General features: G+C 37.5%; 3 protein-coding genes and 2 long non-coding RNA genes across 11 annotated transcripts; 1 reads left to right on the top strand and 4 right to left on the bottom strand.

The window, feature by feature from the left end:
• Nucleotides 1-8,827: 8,827 nt before the first annotated feature.
• On the bottom strand, nt 8,828-9,299 carry LOC147926444 (uncharacterized). The gene is made up of 2 exons (XR_015581448.1): nt 9,213-9,299; nt 8,828-9,064 (listed from the first exon to the last, which is right to left on the bottom strand). It is a non-coding gene; the product is annotated as an uncharacterized LOC147926444 (long non-coding RNA).
• A 202-nt stretch (nt 9,300-9,501) lies between these two features.
• Nucleotides 9,502-10,353, bottom strand: LOC147926443 (uncharacterized). Its single transcript, XR_015581447.1, has 3 exons — nt 10,046-10,353; nt 9,694-9,969; nt 9,502-9,603 (listed from the first exon to the last, which is right to left on the bottom strand). It is a non-coding gene; the product is annotated as an uncharacterized LOC147926443 (long non-coding RNA).
• A 3,066-nt stretch (nt 10,354-13,419) lies between these two features.
• Nucleotides 13,420-14,247, bottom strand: LOC104746317 (uncharacterized). Its single transcript, XM_010467768.3, has one exon. It carries the CDS (start codon nt 14,181-14,183, stop codon nt 13,569-13,571), a length of 615 nt encoding a protein of 204 aa, XP_010466070.1. The 5' UTR covers nt 14,184-14,247; the 3' UTR covers nt 13,420-13,568.
• A 399-nt stretch (nt 14,248-14,646) lies between these two features.
• Nucleotides 14,647-18,002, top strand: LOC104746316 (Protein kinase superfamily protein). The gene is made up of 9 exons (XM_010467767.3): nt 14,647-14,946; nt 15,249-15,800; nt 15,944-16,228; nt 16,312-16,573; nt 16,669-16,721; nt 16,805-16,872; nt 16,963-17,052; nt 17,150-17,234; nt 17,311-18,002. Exons 1-9 carry the CDS (start codon nt 14,859-14,861, stop codon nt 17,820-17,822), a joined length of 1,995 nt encoding a protein of 664 aa, XP_010466069.1. The 5' UTR covers nt 14,647-14,858; the 3' UTR covers nt 17,823-18,002.
• LOC104746314 (ABSCISIC ACID-INSENSITIVE 5-like protein 7) lies at nt 17,960-21,336 on the bottom strand. 7 transcript variants are annotated; one of them, XM_087486992.1, is made up of 5 exons: nt 20,927-21,336; nt 18,951-20,164; nt 18,706-18,777; nt 18,572-18,601; nt 17,960-18,376 (listed from the first exon to the last, which is right to left on the bottom strand). In XM_087486992.1, the coding sequence occupies exons 2-5, from the start codon at nt 20,094-20,096 to the stop codon at nt 18,302-18,304; spliced, it is 1,323 nt and encodes a 440-aa protein (XP_087343118.1). In that variant the 5' UTR covers nt 20,097-20,164; nt 20,927-21,336; the 3' UTR covers nt 17,960-18,301. The 7 variants fall into 7 exon arrangements, with proteins under 7 accessions (XP_087343118.1, XP_087343116.1, XP_087343117.1 ...); XM_087486990.1 differs by having other exon boundaries at nt 17,960-18,379; nt 18,951-20,167; nt 20,927-21,179; XM_087486991.1 differs by having other exon boundaries at nt 18,951-20,170; nt 20,927-21,164.
• Nucleotides 21,337-23,949: the final 2,613 nt, after the last annotated feature.

Below are 23,949 nucleotides of genomic sequence, written 5' to 3'. Positions count from 1 at the left end.
TTCATAATATAGGATGTTTAGAGAATTATTTTTGTTTCATAATATAAGATGTTTCCAACTTTCTATGCAGCTTTTAGATTAATTTTATATCTTATATTATGCAGTCTTGGGTATGATTGGTTAAACTTTATAAAAGTAACTTTTTCTTAATATGTGTGTTTCTACTAAAACATCTTATATTTTGAAACGGAGGGAGTAGATTTTAATCTGCAGTACACCGTGAGATAATATTTTTAAAACTAACATTTAAATTTTAAATTATATTTATTTTTAGTTTTGTTACTTTTGTTTAGTGTTTGAGATCATATAATTGTATTTTGATTGTTATTTTTAGGATTTAATCCTCATTATATTACGAAACAATATATGTCTAATATTCTAAATTTCTAATATTAATATTGATTTTTTCAATTTCAACTCTAGTTCCCGTTACTTTCCTCAATATTAATATTCAAGTTTGAGTTTTTCTACATATTTGGGTATTTCTATATTTTATTGTTTTAGTTCATGGGTTTATTGAATCTTTGTTTCTCTATACTCTGTAATCTAAGAGTTTTGGCAACATATATTGCATAATAAAAAAATGTTTAAAATTGGGTTTGATATAAAAAACAAATGTTTTTCAAATTTTGTTATTCTTTCATAACCCAAAGATACTTTTCTTTAATAAAAAGGAAAAAGAGTAGACATAATTCTCATCTGTTTACTCATATAATATTGTATAACGAAATAAAAGTTAACCAAGAAAACCAAAAATAGTATATGGAATTAAATTCAATGCAAGAAAATAAAAATAAAGCAACCAAACTTCTTCTCAACCTTGATCCTAAGGAATGATCTACAAACATAAACAAACGCAGAATAGGTTTTGTTGTCACATAAACCTTTGCAAAGACTTGTCTATTTGAAGAGCAATTCACAAATGTGAAATCAAAAGAAGCAGGCAAATATTTTTTTTTTCTTTCTTTTTGGATGATATAGCTTTCCGATCTGGTGTTCTTAGCTGCTGAACATGAAACTTATTTATAGTGCTATAATAAGATGTGAGAGATTGTATGTGTGAGTGATCGTCGAAAATCTTGGTGGGCAAGTATACAATCTAAAAAAATATCACAATTACAGAAAAAAGTATACAATCTTTCACAATTTTTGTATTTAGCTAAGGACTATACCATTAGTAAGGAGTGTATATTTTCTTGATTGCATGTATAATAATTTTAGAAACTAAGGAATTTATTTCGATTTAAATATGTTACATAGCATTAAATCATCATAATGAATTTCCTTTTCTCTAAAAATCCTACTATAGTAATAACTAATTGTTCGATTAAATGGTGTTAAATTTTCATAATTTATTTCCTTATCTATAAAAATTCTTATACATGAATATTAAATCGATTTTGTATATTAAAATGATTTCCCATATTTTTATTGTCTTTTAATGCAATTTTTTAAGAATTAACTTTGTAAACAACCTTTTAAATAAGTATACAATTTAAAGGGTAGAATCCAAAATGTATTTAAAAAATGCATATATAGATAATAGATTAAGAACTTGAATGAGAACGTCATCATCTATACTAGATTTGGATCCGTGCTACAGTACGGGTTGAAATACATTTTATTATTTTAAAAATATTATATATGTAATTGTTTATAATATTATTTGGATGCAACTCATGCAAACAATTTTTATGATAAATATCACTCATGGAATATAAGTTTTATATTGTTAATTTTAACCCGTGCTAAAGTATATAAAATTATTAACCCGTGCTAGAGTGTGTCCAACATCTTCCGTTCTACAGTATATAAAATTTAACCCATGCTAGAGTATGTAAGTCTGAAAATTATAATATAAATAAAAATTTTCAATCCGTGCTCTAGCACGGGTTCTAATTTTTATTGTACGTTGTGGTTTATCAATAAAATCTGTGGAAAGTAAATTTGTAATATTGTGTTTAAAGATCTTTGGAAACAACTTGATATAGGACTAAAATCTTCCGAAAATACAGTTTGGAATATCCATGATTTTATTTGTTACCATTAATATATCAATTATCAATTTGGAATATCCCCAATTGAGGTTAAACCCAATATTTATGTGTAACTATTAATATATGAATTAATCTATAACCTATCTATAACCTATTTGTAACCATTTGTAACCATTTATTAAAAATATAAAGTCTACAAAAACTATGTTGTGTACTTCCCTTTTATTAAAAAGGGGACTAGTATTTTTGCAGCAGTTTTTGCTCAAAAATATTTTTTGGAAAGTTTTTACATTAAATGCTATTTAATGCTTATATTCATATTCAAACAAGTTTAATTAACTTTCTCTATTATCCTTATAACCAAACACAATTAAAATATTTTAAATATCCATATATATAATGTTCTATAATTAATATAGATATTTAGAAGATTTATTCCAGATTAAAAAAAAAAATATTTTCCTATCATCTCTTTTTTATTTTAAAATTTAAATGTAGTGAATCATCATATAATATATAAAATTAACAAAAGGTGTATTTTTCCTGCATATATTGTGATTTGAATTTTTTAAAACAAACAAATATTACTCAAATAATATAAAAAGTGTGTGTTCAACATACATATATAGTAAATTATAAAATTTTTAAAAATTTAATAATCTATAACTGATATATATAACTGATATAACTGATATAAATTTAATAATCTATAACTGATATAACTGATATAATCTATAACTTAATAAAAAGTTTAAAATTATAAATATTTAAAAGTATTAAATTTTCAAAATTACACAAACGAGTTATATTACATGACGGATTACATGACATTGCATGATTGAATTAATAATACTAAAAAATAAACTATCAGTAATATGTTATTTCAATACGGATTAAATCCTCATTTTAATATTTTAACAACACCAATATAAAATATGTTGAATCAAACTGATTTAATTAAGATTGTGGTAAACAAAAATTATTGTGCAATATACCACAGTTTATATATTAAATCACTAAAATTAACAAAAGAGTATATTAACAAAATTAGTATCAAAATAATATATTAAAAAAAGAATTAAAAAAATACTTAGTCCACGGTGTACCGTGGGTCATTATCTAGTTATCTAGTAATAAAACAACAAATTATACTAATTAATAGCATGCCCGCTGCAAAACGTCTCTAAAGTGCTTGTAATCTTATAGTATGAAAGATATAAAATAAAAAATATTATAGAAGCTCTCTGACCCAGTTCCCGAGGAAACCCTATCCACCCCGTTTTTTTCTTTGATCCCCCTGAGCCGGCGGTGGCCACCGCCGGCGTTTCTCCTTCTGACTATGGCCAAGAAAAAGCGTAAGCAAGCCCCTTCTGTTTCTCCCCCTTCCCTTCCACCTCATGTCTCACCCCCCCCCCCCCCTCTCCTCCCGTCACCAAAACAAACCGTAGATCTGTCTGAAGATGGAAATCGGACTTCTCCGATACCTCGAATAGTGGAATCTGCTGATGCTAAAGCCCCTCTCACTTGGGCTGAACGCACTCTGGGCAGATCTTGCAAACTCAAGAAATGTGGCTCTCCTTTTCTCCTTGAATCGGGTGAGCTCTGTGTCCAAATTCCTAACAAGGTAATCGAGGATAGCAAACCTCTCTGGTAGAGTTTCATAGTTGGCCAGTTTTACCGCAAAGCTCCCTCCTTTGGAAAGATTCGGGCGGTGGTTAATCTAATCTGGAGTAAGTGGCAGCAAGATATCACTGTCACTAAGCTCGACGATCCAAATTCCTTCCTTTTCAAGATCCTCAATGCCTCGACCAGACAAAGGGTCTTGAGAGAAGGTATATGGTCTCTAGATGGCTCAACTATGTTTGTAGCCGAATGGACTCCCGGGGTTCAACCTTCGAAGCCGTCTCTCAGAACTGCTCCGGTATGGATTGAACTGCGCAATATACCATTTGAGTTCTATAATCCGCCAGCGCTGAGTAGAATTGCAGGTATAGTGGGCCATCCCATACGCCTCCACAAAGAAACTGAGCAGATGACTAATCTTGAAGTTGCTAAGGTTTTCACCGAGATCGATTTGCATAAGCCACTCCCGGAATTTGTTAATGCTCAATTCAAATCAGGTGCTACTAGTCGAGTTACCATATCCTGTCCACACCTACCCCCTATATGTCCCATTTGTGGTGAAGTAGGGCACTCTTCTAAGCATTGTACTAATGCTCCTCCTCTATGTTCGCTTTGTAAGAGAGCCTTCCATGCGGTGGAAATATGCCCTTGGAGGAAAGGGAAGGAGATAGTAGAAGAAGTTCTTGGCACGCAACTTCTGAAACCAAATATAGTTGCTGATGATCCGCAGACCACCCCGAAAGCTAAGCTCTGGATTAAGAAGAAAACGAATGGTGCATCCTCTTCAGTGCCAATTGGTAACGATCTTGTTCTGTCTCCCATCCCCGCAGAATGCTCTAATGTATTGGTCTTTGTCAAGGTCAATAAGCTTCTAGACACTCTGCCTCTCACAATACCTGTTAAGGAAGTGGAACTCGAAAAAGGAGAGATTAGCGATATCACCCCGAGTTGCTCTCTCAAACCTCCTTCACCCCTGGAGCGACCATTGGACGAGGATCAAGGGGTTTTTATCAAGGTTCTCTCAAAGAGCCAGAAGAAGAAATTGAGGGCCAAACTTAAGAATGGTCCTCTTCAAGCGGGAAGGTTCTCCTTCCGTCAGTAAGTATTTATATATACTATTTTTTTGTGATGTTGATGTTTTGTTGGAATGTAAGAGGGATCAATGATCCATATAAGCAGCAAAGTTTTAGATCGTGGTGCCAACGTCAACGACCAGTTTTTGGATGCCTTTTGGAGACTCATGTCTTAGAACACAACGCGCAGAAGGTAATGAAGCAGATTCTGCCGGGTTGGAGTCTTATCTCAAATTATGAACACTCTCACATAGGGAGAATTTGGGTTGTATATAGCAAAGCTGTTCAGGTTATTCCTAATAAGAAGACCCGACAACACATCACTTGTGGGATTTCTTGGCCTGATAAGGAGATTAACTTCACAACTTCTTTTGTCTACGGAGCCAATATACGCAATGACTGTCTAGGGCTATGGAAGGATCTCATTGATATGTCTGTTCAAACCCCCCTGTGCAGTCTACTTGCGCTTGGAGATTTCAACCAAACACTTCTTCCAGAAGAGCATTCTCGCAGTGAGGATTATCCAGTTTACTCTGGGGGTAGCCGAGAACTTCAACAATGTATGGATGAGTCAGGTTTGATGGATTTTCCAGCTCATGGTCCCCTATTCACCTGGTGGAACCATCAACAGAGAACTCCAGTTGCGAAAAAACTTGATAGAATTCTGGGAAATTTTTTCTGGTTTGAAATATATTCGAACGCTATTGCTACCTTTGAGGAACTGCTATTCTCTGATCACGCTTCCTGTTGTATCAGATTCCAGGAGAGAGGTCCTAAGCCCATCAGACCTTTTAGGTTTAATCACCACTTAATGCAGCATGAGCAGTTCCTCCCTCTAGTCCAATATAGTTGGTCGTCCATGGAGGTGTCTGGTTCCCAAATGCTGCAGATCAACAAAAAGCTTAAACTCCTCAAAGGAAAAATTAGAGAATTGAACAGATCAGCTTTTTGAGGTATAGAGAATAGAGTGAGAGTTGCTTTGGCTGACCTTCGAGCAGCTCAGGGAGACCTCCTAACCTCTCCTACCCCAGAAACAGCTGAAGCTGAATGGAACGCTTATCTAACTTGGCAAAAGCTGTCTGCTGCAGAGGCTATCTTTCTTAGACAGAAGTCAGGACTTAAGTGGATTTCAGATTGTGATGAAAATACTAGCTATTTTCACAAGTCCATGGTCATCAACAATGCCTTCAAAGGGATCAAGAGGTTGCGTCTAGAGGATGGAACAGTAATCACAGATAACACCCTGATCAAGAATGCATGTGTGGAGTACTACTCTTCTCTCTTTGGCTCTTCAAATGCCACACCTTGCCTTCGAGCCTCTATTCAATATGTCCATCCTTTTCGATGCTCTGATTCACAGAGAACCAGTCTGGATCGAGGCTTCACCGCTTCAGAGATTAAGTCAGAATTTTTTGCTCTCCCAAGCGACAAAGTTCCAGGACCTGATGGCTTCACTGGTGAATTTTTCAAGCATTGTTGGACCATTGTGGGGGAAGAGGTTACAACAGCAGTTCAATCCTTTTTCACTCAAGGAAAGATGGAGCCCAGCTGGAATTCGACGGCTATATCTATGATCGCTAAGACTACAACTGCAGAAACAATGTCAGACTATAGACCCATCTCATGTTTGAATGCGATCTATAAGGTAATATCAAAGCTATTGGCGAGAAGGCTCCAGAACATTCTGCCAGAAATGATTCAGGTAAACCAAACTGCTTTTATCAAGGAAAGACAAATTGTGGAGAATGTCCTGTTAGCTTCTGAACTAGTCTAAGGTTATAATAATAGTGGGATCTCTAAACGGGGTATGCTTAAGATTGACCTTAAAAAAGCTTTCGACTCAATTGAGTGGAGTTTCATCCTGGATATTCTGAGCGACAAACTTCCCAAGCAGATTCATCCACTGGATCAGTTAATGCATCAAAACTACCAGGTTTTCAATCTCAGTCAACGGGGAGCTCTGTGGCTACTTCAAAGGGAAGAAAGGTTTAAGGCAGGGAGACCCTCTCTCTCCTTACCTCTTCGTCATTGGCATGGATATATTCTTCCGGCTCTTAGACTTGCGGTTTCAACTGGGACAGATAGGGTATCACCCCAAGGCGACTAATCCAAATGTAACTCACTTGATATTTCCCGACGATGTAATGGTATTTTACGATGGTGAATACTCATCTCTGCAGGCGATTGTTAATCTACTGGATTACTTCTCTGGAATCTCAGGTTTGGTCCTGAATAAGAACAAAACAAAACTGTTCCTGGCTGGCTCCACTTTGGCGGATCCACGCAGAGCAAATTTGGACTTCGGTTTCTCTATTGGCTCCCTTCCAGTTAAGTATCTGGGCCTCCCTTTGTTCCCAAACCCTCTCACTATAGCAGATTGTGAGCCTTTGGTTCAAAGGATCAGAAAGAAGCTACAATCCTGGCAAAATAAGCATTTATCTTATGCAGGGAGACTGCAACTGCTAACCTCTGTCATTCAGAATATCACAACATATTGGTGTGCGGCATTTATCCTCCCGAGTAAGTGTATTAAAGATATTGAAAAGCTTTGTCAAAGATTCTTGTGGTCTGGTGCTTCTGACGTCCCAAAACAAGCTAAAGTCAGTTGGAGGGCAGTATGTTCCCCGAAATCTGAGGGAGGCCTAGGACTAAAGGACTTAAGAGTGTGGAACAAGATTTTTAGACTGAAGCTAATTTGGCAGTTGTTCTCAGTCTCGGGTTCACTTTGGGTTGCTTGGTGCAGGAAGTATAAGCTGAGACGAAAATGTTTTTGGAAACTCTCCTCCTCAAATCAAGGGTCTTTTATGTGGAAGCAGCTGCTTAAGCTACGGGACATAGCAAAAACATTCCTCTCATGCAAAATTGGAGATGGTAAGTCTTGCTCGTTTTGGTTTGATAGATGGACTCCATTTGGAGATCTGTTTACATTCCTGGGGCCTGCTGCTCATCTCCGACTTGGTTTATCTTTAGACTCCACGGTGGCGAAGGCCCGATCTAGACATGGGTGGATTTTTAGAGGAGCTTGAACTCAAAATGAAGAGCTTCTCCAAAGTCATCTCGCAGAACTTGATCTGAGCGAAGGCGTCAGGGATACCTATTTATGGGCTAGGCCAAACGGTGATCCCCATGACTGTTTTAGTTTTGCTGAAACTTGGAACCTTTTCAAACCTCCATCCCCGGAGGTAATTTGGCACAAACAAGTGTGGTTTACAGGCAATGTCCCTAAGCATGCTTTCATCTTGTGGCTTTGCTGTTTGGACAGACTCCCAACTCTGTCCAGACTCAGAAACTGGGGTTTGATTGAGGATGATTCCTGATACCTATGTGAAATATATTTTGAGACGAGAGATCATCTCTTTCTGCGATGTCCGTACGCTTATGACCTCTGGAGATGGTGTCTTAATAAGATGAATCTTTCTTTCGGGGGTTTCAACACTTGGGAGAGTTTTCTTCTTTGGCTTTGACCTCTCTCAAATGACCACAAAATGGCTACCCTGAAGCTCATAGTAGCGCACTCAGTCATTTACACCCTTTGGCATGAAAGAAATGCTCGCGTCTTCACAGGTACCCGCACACCAGTTGAAGGTCTATTCACCCAAATTGACAGGAGGATCCGTGACATCTGCCTAGCGAGATCACGCTACCCAAAGCTTCAGGATCTTCTCTTGATTTGGTTCCGTTCTCTCTCTCCCTCTTAACTTTGTTTTGTTCTTCCTCTAGTTTCGGTTCTTGTACCGGGTTTGTTCACTCCAGAGGTCGTTGTCGTTTATTTGGCACCCTATTATCTAAACTATATTCTATGTACTTTTTAAGATGATATAAAACCAGAAATTTTATGAAAAAAAAATTCTTATGGTATGAAAGTTGCGTTTGTGCTGGTCCAAGTCAATCATAGAACTACACCTCACATGAGAGGAAATAATATAATAAAGTTTAACGTTTTTAAATAAGTTCTAGTATCATAATTTAGTTTGACCGCATGTTAACATTTTAGGGGTGTTTTATGATAAAAAAAGGTAAAACATAAAGAGAATGACCAATTCATGTGAAGAAATAACATTAGGCCACTTAATAGAAGAGTAAACAAAAAGTTAAAAGCAGACCATTGCAATTATTATGGTAGGGATGGCTATACACATGAAAAGTTTTACTATTTGAAAGGTAAAATTACTAATTTTGAAATTGTATTGGGTGCTTAAAACAACATTTAACGAACTAGCGGGGTAAAAACGTAAGAGAATGACAAATTAAAGGACTCTTTTCTTCACTCTCCATCTCATTGTATCTGACCACCTTTACCTTCTATTAGTAAGACTCATCAAGTTCCAAACAAGATCGCAGCAACACCGATCGCTCGAGCTCCGACTCTCCCTGTCAAGATCGCAATGAAGAAGGAAAGTGAAACGATAACTTCAAGGAGTGAAGAAGACAAAACGATAACGGGCTCTACAAAACATTAGCCCGTTATCGATAGGCCCATTAAGCCTGCTGAAGTGATTAAAACAATAACAGGCCTTACCACACATCAGCCTGCTACTGTCAAGCCCATTAAAGAACAGCCCATTAACACTCCAGTTTCCCTACCCTTTCAACGGTCTCCTCCACCTGCACAAGTAGACAAAACCAGTAAAGCAAAGAGGACAATTGACTGCACGGAACCAATGCAATTGAAGAATAGATTTGAGTGTCTCAGCCTATGTGATGAGTGAGCTGTCATATGAAGGAAAAACCCTAATGATGTAATGTCTATATAAAAGACAAGTGATGTAACCTTAACAAATCAAGGAAATAAGAGGAAATGTTTCTTACCCTAAAGAGCCGCTGAGCTCATTCTTTACCTTCCACTGTCATTCTCTCAGGCGACTTCCCATTGACCTTTCTTAACGTCTCTCTGTCTCTCTCTTCATCCTCTGTTCTTATAAATTTTGAGAAAATTAAGTTAAAGAACTTTATTAAGAAACTGTTAAATTTTATGTGTCCAATGGTAGATCCACCATTACCTAGCACAAGATCGCAGGTTGTGTCTACTGAAGGATTGGAGGAAAGTCCTGAGTGTACGACAGGCTCCGATCCTGACTCTATTGGCAACAGCTTTCCTTCCTCTCCTATCAGGATGGATACTCCACTGCAGAATTCTCAGTGCTCTGACGCATCTGCACCTTCCACTCCCTCTGCTACTTCTCAGCAAGATCCTCAGGGTGCTGACACATCCGTGGTCTCTACTTCATCCGTGGTCTCTACTCCATCCTCATCTGTGACTCCTTCTGTTACTTCTCCTACAATCACAACTGATCAAGCTCCTGTGACACATAAAACACCGAAATCAACAACTAAGAGTTTGAGTACACCCACCTCAGTTTCCTCAAGCTCAAGCTCTCCAACTCAAGTCCCAAGCTCCGTGGCATCTCCTGCATTATCTGTTCAAAGTTCTCAAAACACTGCAGAAGTGGTTAGTAAAACTATGCCAATTCATGGAATGACAACAAGACTGAAAGATGGGATACGAAAGCCAAATCCGAGGTACGCCCTATTGTCTCATAAAGTATCTTATCCAGAACCAAAAACTGTGGCTGAAGCTCTTAAACACCCTGGTTGGAATGGTGCAATGGGAACTGAAATGGGAAACTGCAAAGCAGCAAACACTTGGGACTTGATACCTCCTACACCAGAAATGAGCGTGTTAGGAAGTAAGTGGGTGTTCAGAACAAAAAGAAATGCAGATGGGTCATTACAGAAACTCAAAGCTCGGTTGGTTGCCCAAGGTTTTAATCAAGAAGAAGGAATTGATTACCTGGAAACATACAGTCCAGTAGTCCGCACAGCAACAGTCAGAGCTGTCTTGGATATGGCTACCAAAAGAGGTTGGGACATAAAACAAATGGATGTTGAGCACGCCTTTCTCCATGGAGATCTCACTGAGACAGTATATATGAAACAGCCGGCTGGTTTTGTTGATCCTGAAAAACCAAACCATGTGTGTCGACTGAGAAAATCACTCTACGGGCTAAAGCAAGCCCCGCGAGCTTGGTATGACAAATTCAGCACTTTTCTATTAGAGTTTGGGTTTACCTGCAGCATACCAGACCCATCTCTCTTCGTTTACAAACGGGATGGAGCAGTCATCGTGCTTCTGCTCTATGTAGACGACATGCTTATCACAGGAAACAGCTCTCCTGCTATGACCACCTTCCTAGATTCTCTCAACACTCAGTTCCGTATGAAGGATCTAGGCCAAATGCATTACTTCCTCGAGATCCAAGCTCACTTCCACCCTTCAGGACTTTTTCTATCTCAGCAGAAGTATGCAGAAGATCTATTGATTGTTGCAGCTATGAGTGAATGCTCCTCTGTTGCCACACCCTTGCCTGAACAACTAGAAAATACAAGGGCTAAGAATAAGGAACCATTCACAAACCCTTCGTATTTTCGAAGCCTAGCAGGGAAGTTACAATACCTGACACTTACAAGACCCGACATTCAATTTGCGGTGAACTTTGTATGTCAGAAAACGCATGCTCCAACGTTTGCTGACTTTCATCTTCTCAAACGGATCCTGCGTTACATAAAAGGTACAATCACTATGGGGCTTAACTTCAATAAACACACAAGCAGCACCTTAAGGGTTTACAGTGACAGTGATCATGGTGGTTGTGCGGAAACAAGCAGATCAACAGGCGGATATTGTTCTTACCTTGGCACTAATTTGATCTCCTGGGCATCTCAGAAACAGGACTCTGTGGCTCGAAGTTCCACCGAAGCTGAATACAGAGCTATGTCCGATGCTGCTGCTGAGATCTCCTGGATTTGTAACATCCTCAAAGAACTGGGAATTCCTCAGTATCAACCTCCAGAGTTATACTGTGATAACTTGTCCGCAGTGTATCTCTCCGCCAATCCTGCTTTTCACAAAAAGAGTAAGCACTTCCTGAATCACTACCACTATGTGAGAGAGAAGGTCGCACTTGGAACAGTTTTGGTGAAGCACATACCTGGTCATCATCAGATCGCCGACATCTTCACGAAGTCGCTTCCTTTCCGACCGTTCAGTGAACTCAGGTACAAACTCGGTGTGGTCCTCCCTCCCACACAGAGTTTGCGGGGGAGTATTAGTAAGACTCATCAAGTTCCAAACAAGATCGCAGCAACACCGATCGCTCGAGCTCCGACTCTCCCTGTCAAGATCGCAATGAAGAAGGAAAGTGAAACGATAACTTCAAGGAGTGAAGAAGACAAAACGATAACGGGCTCTACAAAACATCAGCCCGTTATCGATAGGCCCATTAAGCCTGCTGAAGTGATTAAAAAAATAACAGGCCTTACCACACATCAGCCTGCTATTGTCAAGCCCATTGAAGAAGAGCCCATTAACACTCCAGCTTCCCTACCCTTTCAACGGTCTCCTCCACCTGCACAAGTAGACAAAACCAGTAAAGCAAAAAGGACAATTGACTGCACGGAACCAATGCAATTGAAGAATAGATTTGAGTGTAGCCTATGTGATGAGTGAGCTGTCATATGAAGGAAAACCCTAATGATGTAATGTCTATATAAAAGACAAGTGATGTAACCTTAACAAATCAAGGAAATAAGAGGAAATGTTTCTTACCCTAAAGAGCCGCTGAGCTCATTCTTTACCTTCCACTGTCATTCTCTCAGGCGACTTCCCATTGACCTTTCTTAACGTCTCTCTGTCTCTCTCTTCATCCTCTGTTCTTATAAATTTTGAGAAAATTAAGTTAAAGAACTTTATTAAGAAACTGTTAAATTTTATGTGTCCAATGGTAGATCCTAAACAAAATTGCAGTTTTCAAATCCAAAATTTTTAAGTTTTTAAAACAGAACCTGAAACTTCAAAACCAAACCTGCAATTTCAGAACTTATAGAGACATAGAACTTTAAATCCAAATCATGCAGTTTTAAAAAACCAAAACCTGCAGGAACACTTATTCATGGGGACAATCATGTTTCTGATAACTTCATATTGACTAAACTTAGTCACTATCAACTCATAATTATGAGTGTAATCCTAAAACAGTTGCAAATAAACAAGATCACGTATAACAAATAACAAATTAACCACTTGGTCTTGAGACACTCTTGTCCAATAATGCTACTATCACCAAGAAGCAAGCAACAAGGGTAGATGTCTCATGAATAACCAGTCCACAATGATCAGTGTCAGCTCCCTTTGTTTTGAAACACAGCTTACAATAACACAGCCTGAAGAAGTGGATTTAAAAGGAGCTGGAACACATTTCTGATCAGCAAACACAACCTATATTTTTGGTTTCTGTTCTTCAACTCTGTTGCTTAAATTTGAAACTCTTGCGAAATTGATGCAAAGTTATATGCTTTATTGTGTAAACAGGTTCCCTATTGGACTTGACTTCATTGCAGAGCAAGAAAACAAGGATACACTTTGATGAAATTGCTCAGCAATTGAAGATCCCAAAGAACAAGCTAGAGTATGCTCTTTTCTCCTTTCTCCTTGTAACCTCTGTCTCTCTTTACTGTCAAAGTTGTTGTGTTCATGAGTTTGCTTTATCAAAGAACAAGATTGTTGGATTGTTTCCTTGTTTCCTTCAATTTGGTAAATTAACCGACATCAAAAAGTTCAAAGTTGCTTCTTTTTCTCTGAAACAAAATGTGTTTTTAAGTCAATGGTGTGTGATGAGACATATGTTGCAGACTGAATCAAACTTGTAGATGAAATTATAAATTTGAACTTCAAGTCTAAAAAAAATCTTAATTTCACTAAATCAAACTGCATTACATGTTGCTTACAAAGACAGTATCAATATCATTACATAAAAAAGAAATACAAAATTAGCAAATCATTAAGACCACAAGATAATAAAACAAAAAATTTGAAACCCTAATTAGACTCTGGTTCGTCAAATAGTTGGCGACAGAGAGGGCATGTGCCATTAGATCGATCAACCCACTTATTGAGACATTCTTCATGATAACAATGGGAGCAGTTAGGCACGTGGCAGTAATCCTCGGTATCCAGATCTTCCAAACAGATGGCACAAGTCGTCAAATCTGTTGCCGACAGAGACAGAGCAGAGTTGCGACGCACAACGTTGTACACCTTCTGTGTCAGTCTGACAGTGCCTGTCATGAATAAAGGTTGTTGTTGTTGTGCCAAGTTAGAACTTTTGCTTCTTTGTCTTAGGGCTTGGACAACAATCTCATCGGCTATGTATTCGGACAAGAGACGATCGTGGAGTTGGCTATGGAGGGTTCGATAGACGTCCTTAGGATCGAAGGTTCGGAGTTTCAGAATGAATTCTGAGTCTGGACCTGGTGGAGAATCCCGGTAAGATCCGACTCTCTTGATGCTACGATGATCGTCGTACTTCTCTATGATAAACTCCTCGAAGTAGCCTATCTCTACAGTGATTATCACCGTGCTTAATAACCCTAACGACGGATCTTGAGACGTAACGGCTAGATTAACCTCGAGTCTGAGCGATTCAGTATCCATTGTCGGAGTGGTGAAATCAGAAATAAGAAAAATAAGAGACAAGAGTGAAAAGATGAGTCGTAAAAAAGATTAGATGATTGGATTGTGGAGAAAACTAGGTTTAGTGTGTTGTTATATTTATAGAAGCAAAACTCTGTTGTTCTGACTCCTAACGCGTTAATGTAATTTCCTTTCTCAATTCTTTTTTCTGTTTTTCCTTTTTTTCTTTAAAATATTTTGGATTAACGTTCATTTATTTAATGTTGTATTTCCACTTATTATTTTTTTTTTTGTAGAAGTTGTATTTCCACTTATTAGAAGAGTAAACAAAAACTTAAAAGCCGACCATTGCAATTATTATATTAGGGATGGGGCTGTACACATGAAAAGTTTTACTATCTGAAACGTAAAATACTAAAATTACTAATTTTGAAGTTGTATTGGGGGTGCTTAAAACGACATTTAACAACAATCGGGTAAAAACATAAGAGAATGACAAATTAAAGGACTATAATTTTTTACAGGGGGTTTAATGGAGAAATAGTGAAATCTGGACGACTCTGGTCTCTCTCCATCTCATTGTCACTGACCTTTACCTTCCTTCCACTGTCATTCTCTCAGGCGACTTCCCCATTGACCTTTCTTAACGTCTCTTACTCTCTCTCTCTCTCTCTCTTCCTCCTCTGTTCTTAGGCCATGGTGGTGGTTTATAAGCAAGCTCTCTTGCAACTCGCATTCTTTGCTTTTCTTGGATTCCAGTACTTGCCTTTACTCACCCAAGCAGGTTTTGTCTCTCTCTCTCTCTCTCTCTCTCTCTCTCTCTCTCCACATTCTTTAATAGTACTAAATCTTTCTTTTGAAAAAATCTTCTTCCTTAGGTTTTGATTTGTTTAAATTAGCATTAAATGGTTCGACACTACAAACTCTGATGTAAATCTTGAAACTTTGATAGTTTTGTGCTTTGGGTTTTTGCTAATTTCAATGTACATTCGTCTTCAAAAAGTGTTTTTATATTGAGCTCTGTTGCTTCAATTTGAAACTCTTGCGAAATTGATGCAAAGTTATGTGCTTTATTGTGTATAACAGGTTGTCCATTGGACTTGACTTCATCTAACTTCACACTCGTGGCTTCTATGTGCTCCAACAATGCCGACAGAGCCAAATGCTGCCGCTACATGAACGCTTTCGTTGCAGTATCTGTCGCCCGCTATGCAAACTACACAACAGATCTTGGAGTTCCATCAGATTTGACTGAGGTCTGCGTTACTACCATCTCTAGAACCATGGAGCTTTATGGAATCCCAACAAATGCAACTATCTTCTGTGGTTTAGGGACCAAGATTCTTGTTAACTACGATTGTGAAGGTCTAACCACTGTAACGCAGATGCTTCAGTCCATCACGTTTGGAGATGTTTCTAGAAACTGCAGACTCCCACTTCCACCGGGGAAACTATGTATGAATTGCTTGGATTCTGGTGTCACCTACCTTCGTAGTCTCGTTGGTCCAGATAATAGCATCAAACTGAGTACTTGTCGAGATGCTACTTATGCTGTATTAGCTAGCCAGGTTGACAATTCATCTGCCCTTGAACTTGCTAGCTGCTTCTTTAATGTGCCTGAGCTTACCCCCTCTCCAGGTATATATATATACACACTTTTGTGAGTCAAGTTGGCATTTATGGATTGTAGAACCTTATCATTGTTTCTATATTAGGAAAGATCCTCAACAGCTCCTGTATAGTTTAGTGTTCTTTTTCTGATTTTCTTGATTTCTATTCAGACTCATCTCCATCGTCACTGAGCCCAGACGCTTCTCCAAGTCCGGTGTCTGCTGATAGTCCAAGCAGTGACAATCTTGTTCTGTCTCCAGTTAAAAGTCACCATCCATATCACTTGACAGTGGTTCCAGCTATTGGGATCGCTGTTACAGGTTTTGCTCTTGTGATGCTCGTAATACTTATAGTTCTTATCCGAAGAAAGAAACGGGAACTTGATGACTCCAGTGGCATGGAATGTAATCTAAAGACATCTCCTTCTCCCCGCCCAAGGTCGATCATTCATGAAGGTGCAAAAGTTCTTCTGATGATACACTTGCAAGATATGTTTGAGTTAGACCATCTACAATAAACTTGTGGTTGGTTTTTGCAGGTAACTCTTCTGCTTTTCGGAAATTCAGCTACAGGGAGATAAGGAAAGCAACTGAAGATTTCAACATGGTGATTGGCCGTGGGGGCTTTGGGACTGTTCACAAAGCTGAGTTCAGTAATGGGTTGGTTGCAGCTGTAAAAAAGATGAACAAGAGCTCTGAACAAGCAGAAGATGAATTTTGCAGAGAGATCGAGCTTCTCGCCAGGCTGCATCATCGCCATCTAGTTGCTTTGAAAGGGTTTTGTAATAAGAAGAACGAGAGGTGAATGTTTACAATTTAGCTTCATTTCGTTTCCCCACCTCTTGTGTAGAAAATAAATTGGATTTCCCTCTGCTCATCTAACCTGATAATTCCAGGTTCCTTGTCTACGAGTATATGGCAAATGGGAGCCTCAAGGATCATATACACTGTATGCTCATGGTTTCCAGAGTTTCTTGCTATGTATTAGATTTGACTTGAGAATATTGAACGTTATTCTTTGTCTCTGTGCAGCCACAGAAAAGCCTCCACTTAGTTGGGAAACTAGGATGAAAATTGCAATAGATGTGGCTAATGCTCTGGTAAATTTTTACATTTTTCACAGAAGTAATACTCGATGGTTTGTATTACTGTTCTTAGTTAGTGGCTGGATATTTTTTTCTTTCCTCCAGGAATACCTTCATTTCTACTGTGACCCTCCTCTCTGTCACAGAGACATTAAGTCAAGCAACATATTACTTGATGAAAACTTTGTTGCTAAGGTGAGTTTGCATCCCATCACATCATCAACCGATACATTGACTTTTCAATCCGTTCACCTCTTGAGAACAATTGATTTTGTGGGTTTTGGTGATGCAGCTTGCAGATTTTGGTCTGGCTCATGCTTCTAGAGATGGCTCCATTTGTTTTGAACCTGTTAATACTGATATTCGTGGAACTCCAGGTCAGGATACAAAGGAAACAACTACTCTTGAAATATTATTGAGCAAATTCTAAAAACCATGAAATCTCAATTTCAGGCTATGTAGATCCAGAGTACGTTGTAACACAAGAACTGACAGAGAAGAGTGACGTGTATAGCTACGGAGTGGTGTTGCTAGAGATTATAACTGGGAAATCAGCAGTCGAAGAAGGTAGGAACCTGGTAGAAATGTCTCAGACTTTACTGTTATCGGAATCAAGACGCATAGATTTGGTGGATCCAAGAATCAAAGACTGCATAGATGGAGAACAGCTTGAAACAGTAGTGGCAGTTGTAAGATGGTGCACAGAGAAAGAAGGTGTGGCTAGGCCATCGATCAAGCAAGTCCTGAGGCTGTTGTACGAAAGCTGTGATCCTTTGCATATCGGTCTTGCAATGGCGGTTGAGGAAAACAAAGGACGGTCGCTGAGAGGTGACTCAGGCTTTCAAAGTGGAGACATCCGTGGCTTGGCTTCTTCCTCTAGTACCACTTCAAGGTCGCATTGTAGCCGGAGTTTTCTGCTCGAGACTGGCTCTCCTCACTCTCCACCAAATGGTCTTTCTTTTTGAGTGAAGAGAGAGAGACATGATCTCTCCTCATAAGTCACTTTTTTTTTTCAGGAAATTTGTCGTTTGGGTGATCCAAACTGTTTTCTAATTTCGATTTTGAAAGATAAATATGTTTTCTAACCAGAGTCAAGAGTGAATTTGTTGCCAGTCTAAGTAATGGCTAAACCCAAGTTAATGACATATGAGAACCAAATACCTGATACAAAAGTCAAACAAACATATATAAACGACTGTCTTTTAAAAACCCCAACGATCAGAAAACATAAAAAAAAAAACAGAGGATGATCTAAACCTAGACTAATAAAGGTCAGGGCACAAAATGTCATTTATTCATAATGAAAACTCTCTCCTACTCTGTAACCTAGATTTATCACTCCATATTTTCCCTTAATCTTCTGTACAGGTAGCACTATCTCCTATTAAATAAGTCCCAAGCTACGCAGTCTGGTTTGGTCCATTCTTGTTGCTTCATTCTGCCCTCACCATGGACCAGTTAATGTCCTTCTCAAGCACTGCCTTTTGCTGCCCCACGGTCGCTTCGACGATTCCTTCAGCTGCTAATTTCAAAAGGTGTACCAGTGAACAACACAATCAAAAAGACTATATAAAACAAAGCGAGGGGCCAAAAAATGTTGAAAACTATAAGGAGTTTAAGTTTGGTCTTTTGCTAGTGATGTTGGTCCTAATCAAGTATGGTTAAGGGTTTCAGAATGAACTTATGAAAAAAATTAAAGTTCTTAAACAATTACCTCATTCTTCTGCATTTCCATCATTTCAGCCTGCAATAAAGGGAAAATTAAGTTTCAGACCCAAGTCCAAAAGTCTGAGAGGGAAAAACAGAAAACACACAGAGAGGTTGTAAATGTCGGAAACAGAATGAAACCTGTTTTCTCTGCAATTCTTGATTCGTTTTCTTGAGCTTTTCAATTTCGGCTTCCAGTTCCAATGTATAAGCCTGCAATTAGTGGATAGCGAGAAAACATAGAAGATAAAGCCTCTTTCATACTACAAGTGGTTCGGGATAGAAGAAATATCTGCTTCTTTTTCGTTTTGTGTAATTTGGTCTATCAAAATAGTCAAACCAAAAAAATAGGGGGTAGATAACAGTTTGGTTGGATCAATACTCACCTGCTTTCGAGCTCTTGATCTAGCAGCTGATTCCCGGTTCTTGATCATTCTCCGTTGCCTCCTTTCAATAACTTTGTCCAGACCCGTATTGCTTCTTCGTCCTCGATTAAGCACATATGGAACGGGTGATAAAGAATTATTTTCTGCGCTGCTTGTGCCTGGAGAAGTTACTGCAACAGTAACCCCGTTTCCTCCATAACTAGCTAATCCATTATTATTGCTGACGGAATTATTTGCAGCCCCAGCAAAACCCTTGTTCACTATACTCACAGGCGCAGAAAATGCTACGTTTGCTTGTTTAGGAAAAATGGTTTGAGGCAGCCGCTGCTGTGGATGAGGATGATTCAGCTGCTGCAACTGCTGTTGTTGCTGCTGCTGCAGCAACTGCTGTTGTTGGACCTGGTGTTGCTGTTGTTGCTGCTGCTGAATTGGTCCACCAACTTTGAGCCCTAAACCAGGTGGCTGATTCAAGATCACAGAATCATTATTACCATTGAAGGATATGCTGTTTTGATTTGGCTGACCAAATCCAAAACCTAAGCCGCCAGCAGCAGTGTTGTTAGCATAAAACCCATCGTTATTGTTTCCATTGGCCTGACCCATCGGTTGAACACAGTTATCTTCTCTTACAACCCCAGCACGGAACAGAAACTCCTCAAGTGTCATTTCCCCTAAAGTCTGCTGCCTCCCAGGAGGCGCATTCGAGTCACCACCGCCTCCGCTGCTACTTCCCATATTACCATTACTGTCCTTGGTGCCCAAAGATTTCAACACCTCATCAACAGTCATCTGACTGAGCGTTCTAGGCAATGTCAAAGAGCCTTGCCTCTGGAGATTCCCACCGGGAATACCAGCAGGTCCGGCACCAGGTTGCGCTACTGCTGTAGCAGCTGAAGAAGAAGTCATGGCTATGGCCTGAGCTTCCTCAGCAGCCCAAACGCTCTTCAGGAGATCATCAATGTTCATTGACCCGAAATCTTTTCCCGGTCCACCTAGTGTGCTCTGTAGCTCATCAAATGTGAGGGAGTAGAGGGAGGACTGCCTCGCCAAGGGCATGACATTACCCGTTGGCTTCATCTGGTTACTCCCTTCCCCTCCAGGAGTACCACCACCTCCTATGTTGTTGAAATTGATATGAGTTCCCATAATCCTTGTATTCACCTTCTTCTTCTTCTTCTTCTTCAGTGAAAACAAAGCAACCACGCCCTAAAACCCTGCTTCTAAAAGTAAAGTTTGCTATTAGAGTGGATCACACAATGCGAAGAATCCATGAAAGATCCAAGAAACTTTAAAAAAGGCGTCAGCTGTGTGTCATATTCACATTCATTTAAGAAGACCAAAGTGATACTGTATGTGTACAAATGTAAAAGCACAGTAAAGTCTAAATCAATAAAGGTCAGATCTTTGGGTGACGCTTATAAAAAAAACGCAACCTGAAGACTTTTGTTTGCGAAAGAAATGAATTCAGACCAGATACAGTATTTACTAATAACCAAACATGAGCATCACAGCCAAAAACTATCCAGATAATTTGAATAGATCACTGATCTTATCACATATTGTCAAAACTCATAAAAGTATACACGAAATGCCAAAAAAATAAAACCCAAAATCAGGGAATTCAAAAATGAATCCAAAGTATAAATCACTAAAACCCAACAAGCATGAGAAGGATCTACTATTCCAGATTCCATATGAGAAAGAAAAAAAAAAGCAAACCGATCGAATCAAAACCCTTCCTTTGAAAAAAAAAAACCTAAATCAGATCGATAAAAAGACTCTCTCTTTTAACAAACTCCAATTATACATACACTACCAAAAGTTACTTCCTTTACTACTTAGACTACATGATCCATAAACACTAAGCAGATTTTGAAGCAGACAACACAAATTTGGATGATGATGATCCGACAGAGACAGAGACAGATCCATAACAGATAATAAAAGAGAAAAGAGGTTAAATAAATATGTCTTACCTCCAAAAAAAAAAAACAAAATTTTTAATTTCTTGAAAATAAGATTCGCGACTGCGAAAACTCCAGAGAAACTGCTACGGGGAGAGACGACAAGTGTGTTGCTGCCGCCTCGACACGAGCTGCCATTTTAAGGCTCCATAGCTTTTTTTTTTTTTTTTTTTTTCTCTTTCTCTCTCTCTAAAGAAATTTTATTAAACAATAAATAATTTACAAATTAATAAATCAAACGTGGACGAATGAGAAAAAAGAGATTAAGATTTTGAGTGCTTTGTAAAAAGATTTATATCCAATTATAGAACGCGACGTGGTAAAATATTGGCCGTTCGTTTCTGACAGATGGATTCTAGTGGTTGAAGATCGTGCTTGGGAATTTTTTTTTTGGAGTTAAATCATAATTATGAATATTCTTTGTTTTTTTTTAGGTTAATTTGAATTTATACCATATATTCAAAGAAATTGTTCATATTCAAATTGATATGTGGCACAACTGTAATCTTAAAAACAAAAATGTAAATATATGGATAGTTGTTGAATTGTATACAGTAATAAAAAACAATATTTAAAATATTGATTTGTCTTTTTCCGAAATAGTTGACGATAAGGATGGTACTTTTTTTCCAACAGCCATACTAATTCATACATTAGATAAGATTAAATATTTTTGTTTTTGAAAGACGATAAGACTAAATATAAAAATGTTCATATTAGACAAGATATTATCCATAGTAGATCTATGTTGGATTGTTTCATTTATTTTCATTAATTATAAACAGTAAAATTAGCAGAATAAAAATCCAATAAGCAATTGCAAAATTGTTAAAATAAAAATATATTAATAAACAAATAGATTATGATATCGTTTCCTCATTTGTATTTGTATCTATACTCGGGCTCTATAGTGGTACAACTCTTTAACGCAATGGTAATAATAATATGATTACGAATCATATTTATTGGGTCTGATTGGTAACGTAACCAAATCTATACAGAAAAGCTGTAAGCTTAAGCTGTAAGCTTTTAATGAATAGTGCAAAGCTGTAAGAAAAAACTTTAAGTGAAAGGTGTACAAAAAAACTGAGAGTAAAGTTTTTAATAAAATTTTTGGTAAAGTTTTTGTGATTGGTAAACTTTAAAACTGTATGTTTGTACAGCTTTGTACCGCTTTGTAAAGTGGTTACCAATCAATACCATTATTATTTTTGTACTGCTATCTTTATCATTTTTCAGTTTCGTAGAAAATTATTTACAGTTTACCACTATCTTTTATAGCTAAAGTTTTTGCACTTGTGTATGCATGCTTGTCCCAATAATTTTAAACCCTAAATCAACCTAAATTTTGAGGGCCTTTCATAAGAGTTTTAGTTTTATTTTTGTCTTTTTTTTTACATAGATTCTTTTTAATTTTGGTATAGGTTGTGGCCTCGGCCTCTTTCACCGTTACCAAATATCGAATATCACCAGTTTGATTCATATCATAGAATATGAATATTAAAATATAATATATATAGCCAAAATATATAATTTATTGGTTTGTGTTATTATTGCTATCTACCATGAGTTTAAACTATTGTTATCGATTTCTCCTTTCATCGAATGTTGGTTCGAAAACATTGTAAACCGGAAGTTGTAAATCGAGAAAACTGTGACGGAGATGAATCACAATTTGAGTATTATTTTATTTATATTTATTTCATTATTTTTTTGTTTTGCTTTTAACTTGGTTTGAACGACATAATAAAATCATTTGCCCCTCAAACTTGATTCATAAATAGGTCAGAACTGGATTATTTAAATGGATTTCATCTAGCTCTGTACGACAAGATCTTCATACTACTCGAATGAATCGGGTGAAAAAGAAATAGATATCAGGTTGGGTTATTTACATATTAGATGTGGTTTAATTTAATTGCCAAACCAAATTTAGTTGGTTTGATATTTGGTTTAGTTTATAAGCTGATTAAACCCTGATTTGCGGGGAAATAGATAACAACTTTTGATGTGGGGGAGATATAGATCGAGAGACATTTATTAGGAAATATCTAAGACGAGGTTAAAGTTCGGGATCTATCTGATATGATGCAATAGTTTTGATGAACAAATATGACGTTTTTTTTTAGAATGCAAATGGATATAATACTGTAAAATGGTTAAACTAATCAATGAAGTTAGTAATATCAAAAATGTTATTATACCACTATTTTTTACAACTGTTTTTTTTTTTAAATACTATGTTACCGCAATATGTCACCTATAAAGTTAACCTCAATATATAGGGGATGTTAGTATATTATTTCGTGTGACTTTATCTGATCATAATTCATAAACATAAAGGGTTCTTAACTCGCATGTTAAAGTGTTCCTCACTAGGTAGAAGTGGTGGTGCTTTCTTTTCGGGAGCCCATTTTGGTTACAAGCCAATAAGAATATCACACCACTATTCAAAAGAAAACAATAAAGAACACTGTTGCGTGGAGTCTAAGATCATCACTTCCAAATACAGAAATTTTGTTTTCATTCCTCTTTTGGTATTATTACAATGTTTGCTTATTGCTTTTTATTTTCTATTTTATTCAAAGAAACATCCACTTTTGCCACGTTAGACCGACGTATAGAGTGAGCATAAAACAATAATAGAGCCCCAATCTAGGAGTTTATGTAATCATCGTTTATCATTGAGTTATTCGACCTTGATGCTACCCAAGACTCAATGTTTGCTTCTTCACAATCTGTAAACTTGTACTATTATTATTATGCTGTTTTTTCTTCTCAGGTTTCGTTTAATTTTTAATCTTAAAAATAATGTAAAATGACTCGTGAGATAAGGAGTAGAGTTCATCTCCACGAACGGTTGACCTCATTTTACAAATTCATACAAATCACCAAGACTGATTATTCAAAAATGGCAAATATATACAACTATATACAAGAATTAATATTAGAGAGCAAAATAAAAACATGCACGTGTTTTCATGCTAACTCTTCTTATTTCGAGCTTCTTAGAATTAATCAAAACTAGAGACGTA

The sequence above is a fragment of the Camelina sativa genome, chromosome 15 (assembly GCF_030686135.1).
Source record: "Camelina sativa cultivar CO46 ecotype springtype chromosome 15, ASM3068613v1".
NCBI lineage: Eukaryota > Viridiplantae > Streptophyta > Magnoliopsida > Brassicales > Brassicaceae > Camelina > Camelina sativa.
Note: the sequence above shows the minus strand (reverse complement) of the source record. Positions and strands in the feature narration are given on the sequence as shown.

Excerpts from the sequence above, each read along its gene's own strand:
- LOC104746317 (XM_010467768.3), bottom strand. The coding sequence starts at position 14,183 with ATGGATACTGAATCGCTCAGACTCGAGGTTAATCTAGCCGTTACGTCT.
- LOC104746316 (XM_010467767.3), top strand. The coding sequence starts at position 14,859 with ATGGTGGTGGTTTATAAGCAAGCTCTCTTGCAACTCGCATTCTTTGCT. Across the intron at positions 16,722-16,804 it reads CCTCAAGGATCATATACACT|CCACAGAAAAGCCTCCACTT; the intron begins GTATGCTCATGG and ends GTCTCTGTGCAG. Across the intron at positions 16,873-16,962 it reads TAGATGTGGCTAATGCTCTG|GAATACCTTCATTTCTACTG; the intron begins GTAAATTTTTAC and ends TCTTTCCTCCAG.
- LOC104746314 (XM_087486990.1), bottom strand. The coding sequence starts at position 20,096 with ATGGGAACTCATATCAATTTCAACAACATAGGAGGTGGTGGTACTCCT. Across the intron at positions 18,778-18,950 it reads GATCAAGAGCTCGAAAGCAG|GCTTATACATTGGAACTGGA; the intron begins GTGAGTATTGAT and ends CACTAATTGCAG. Across the intron at positions 18,602-18,705 it reads AAGAATTGCAGAGAAAACAG|GCTGAAATGATGGAAATGCA; the intron begins GTTTCATTCTGT and ends CCTTTATTGCAG.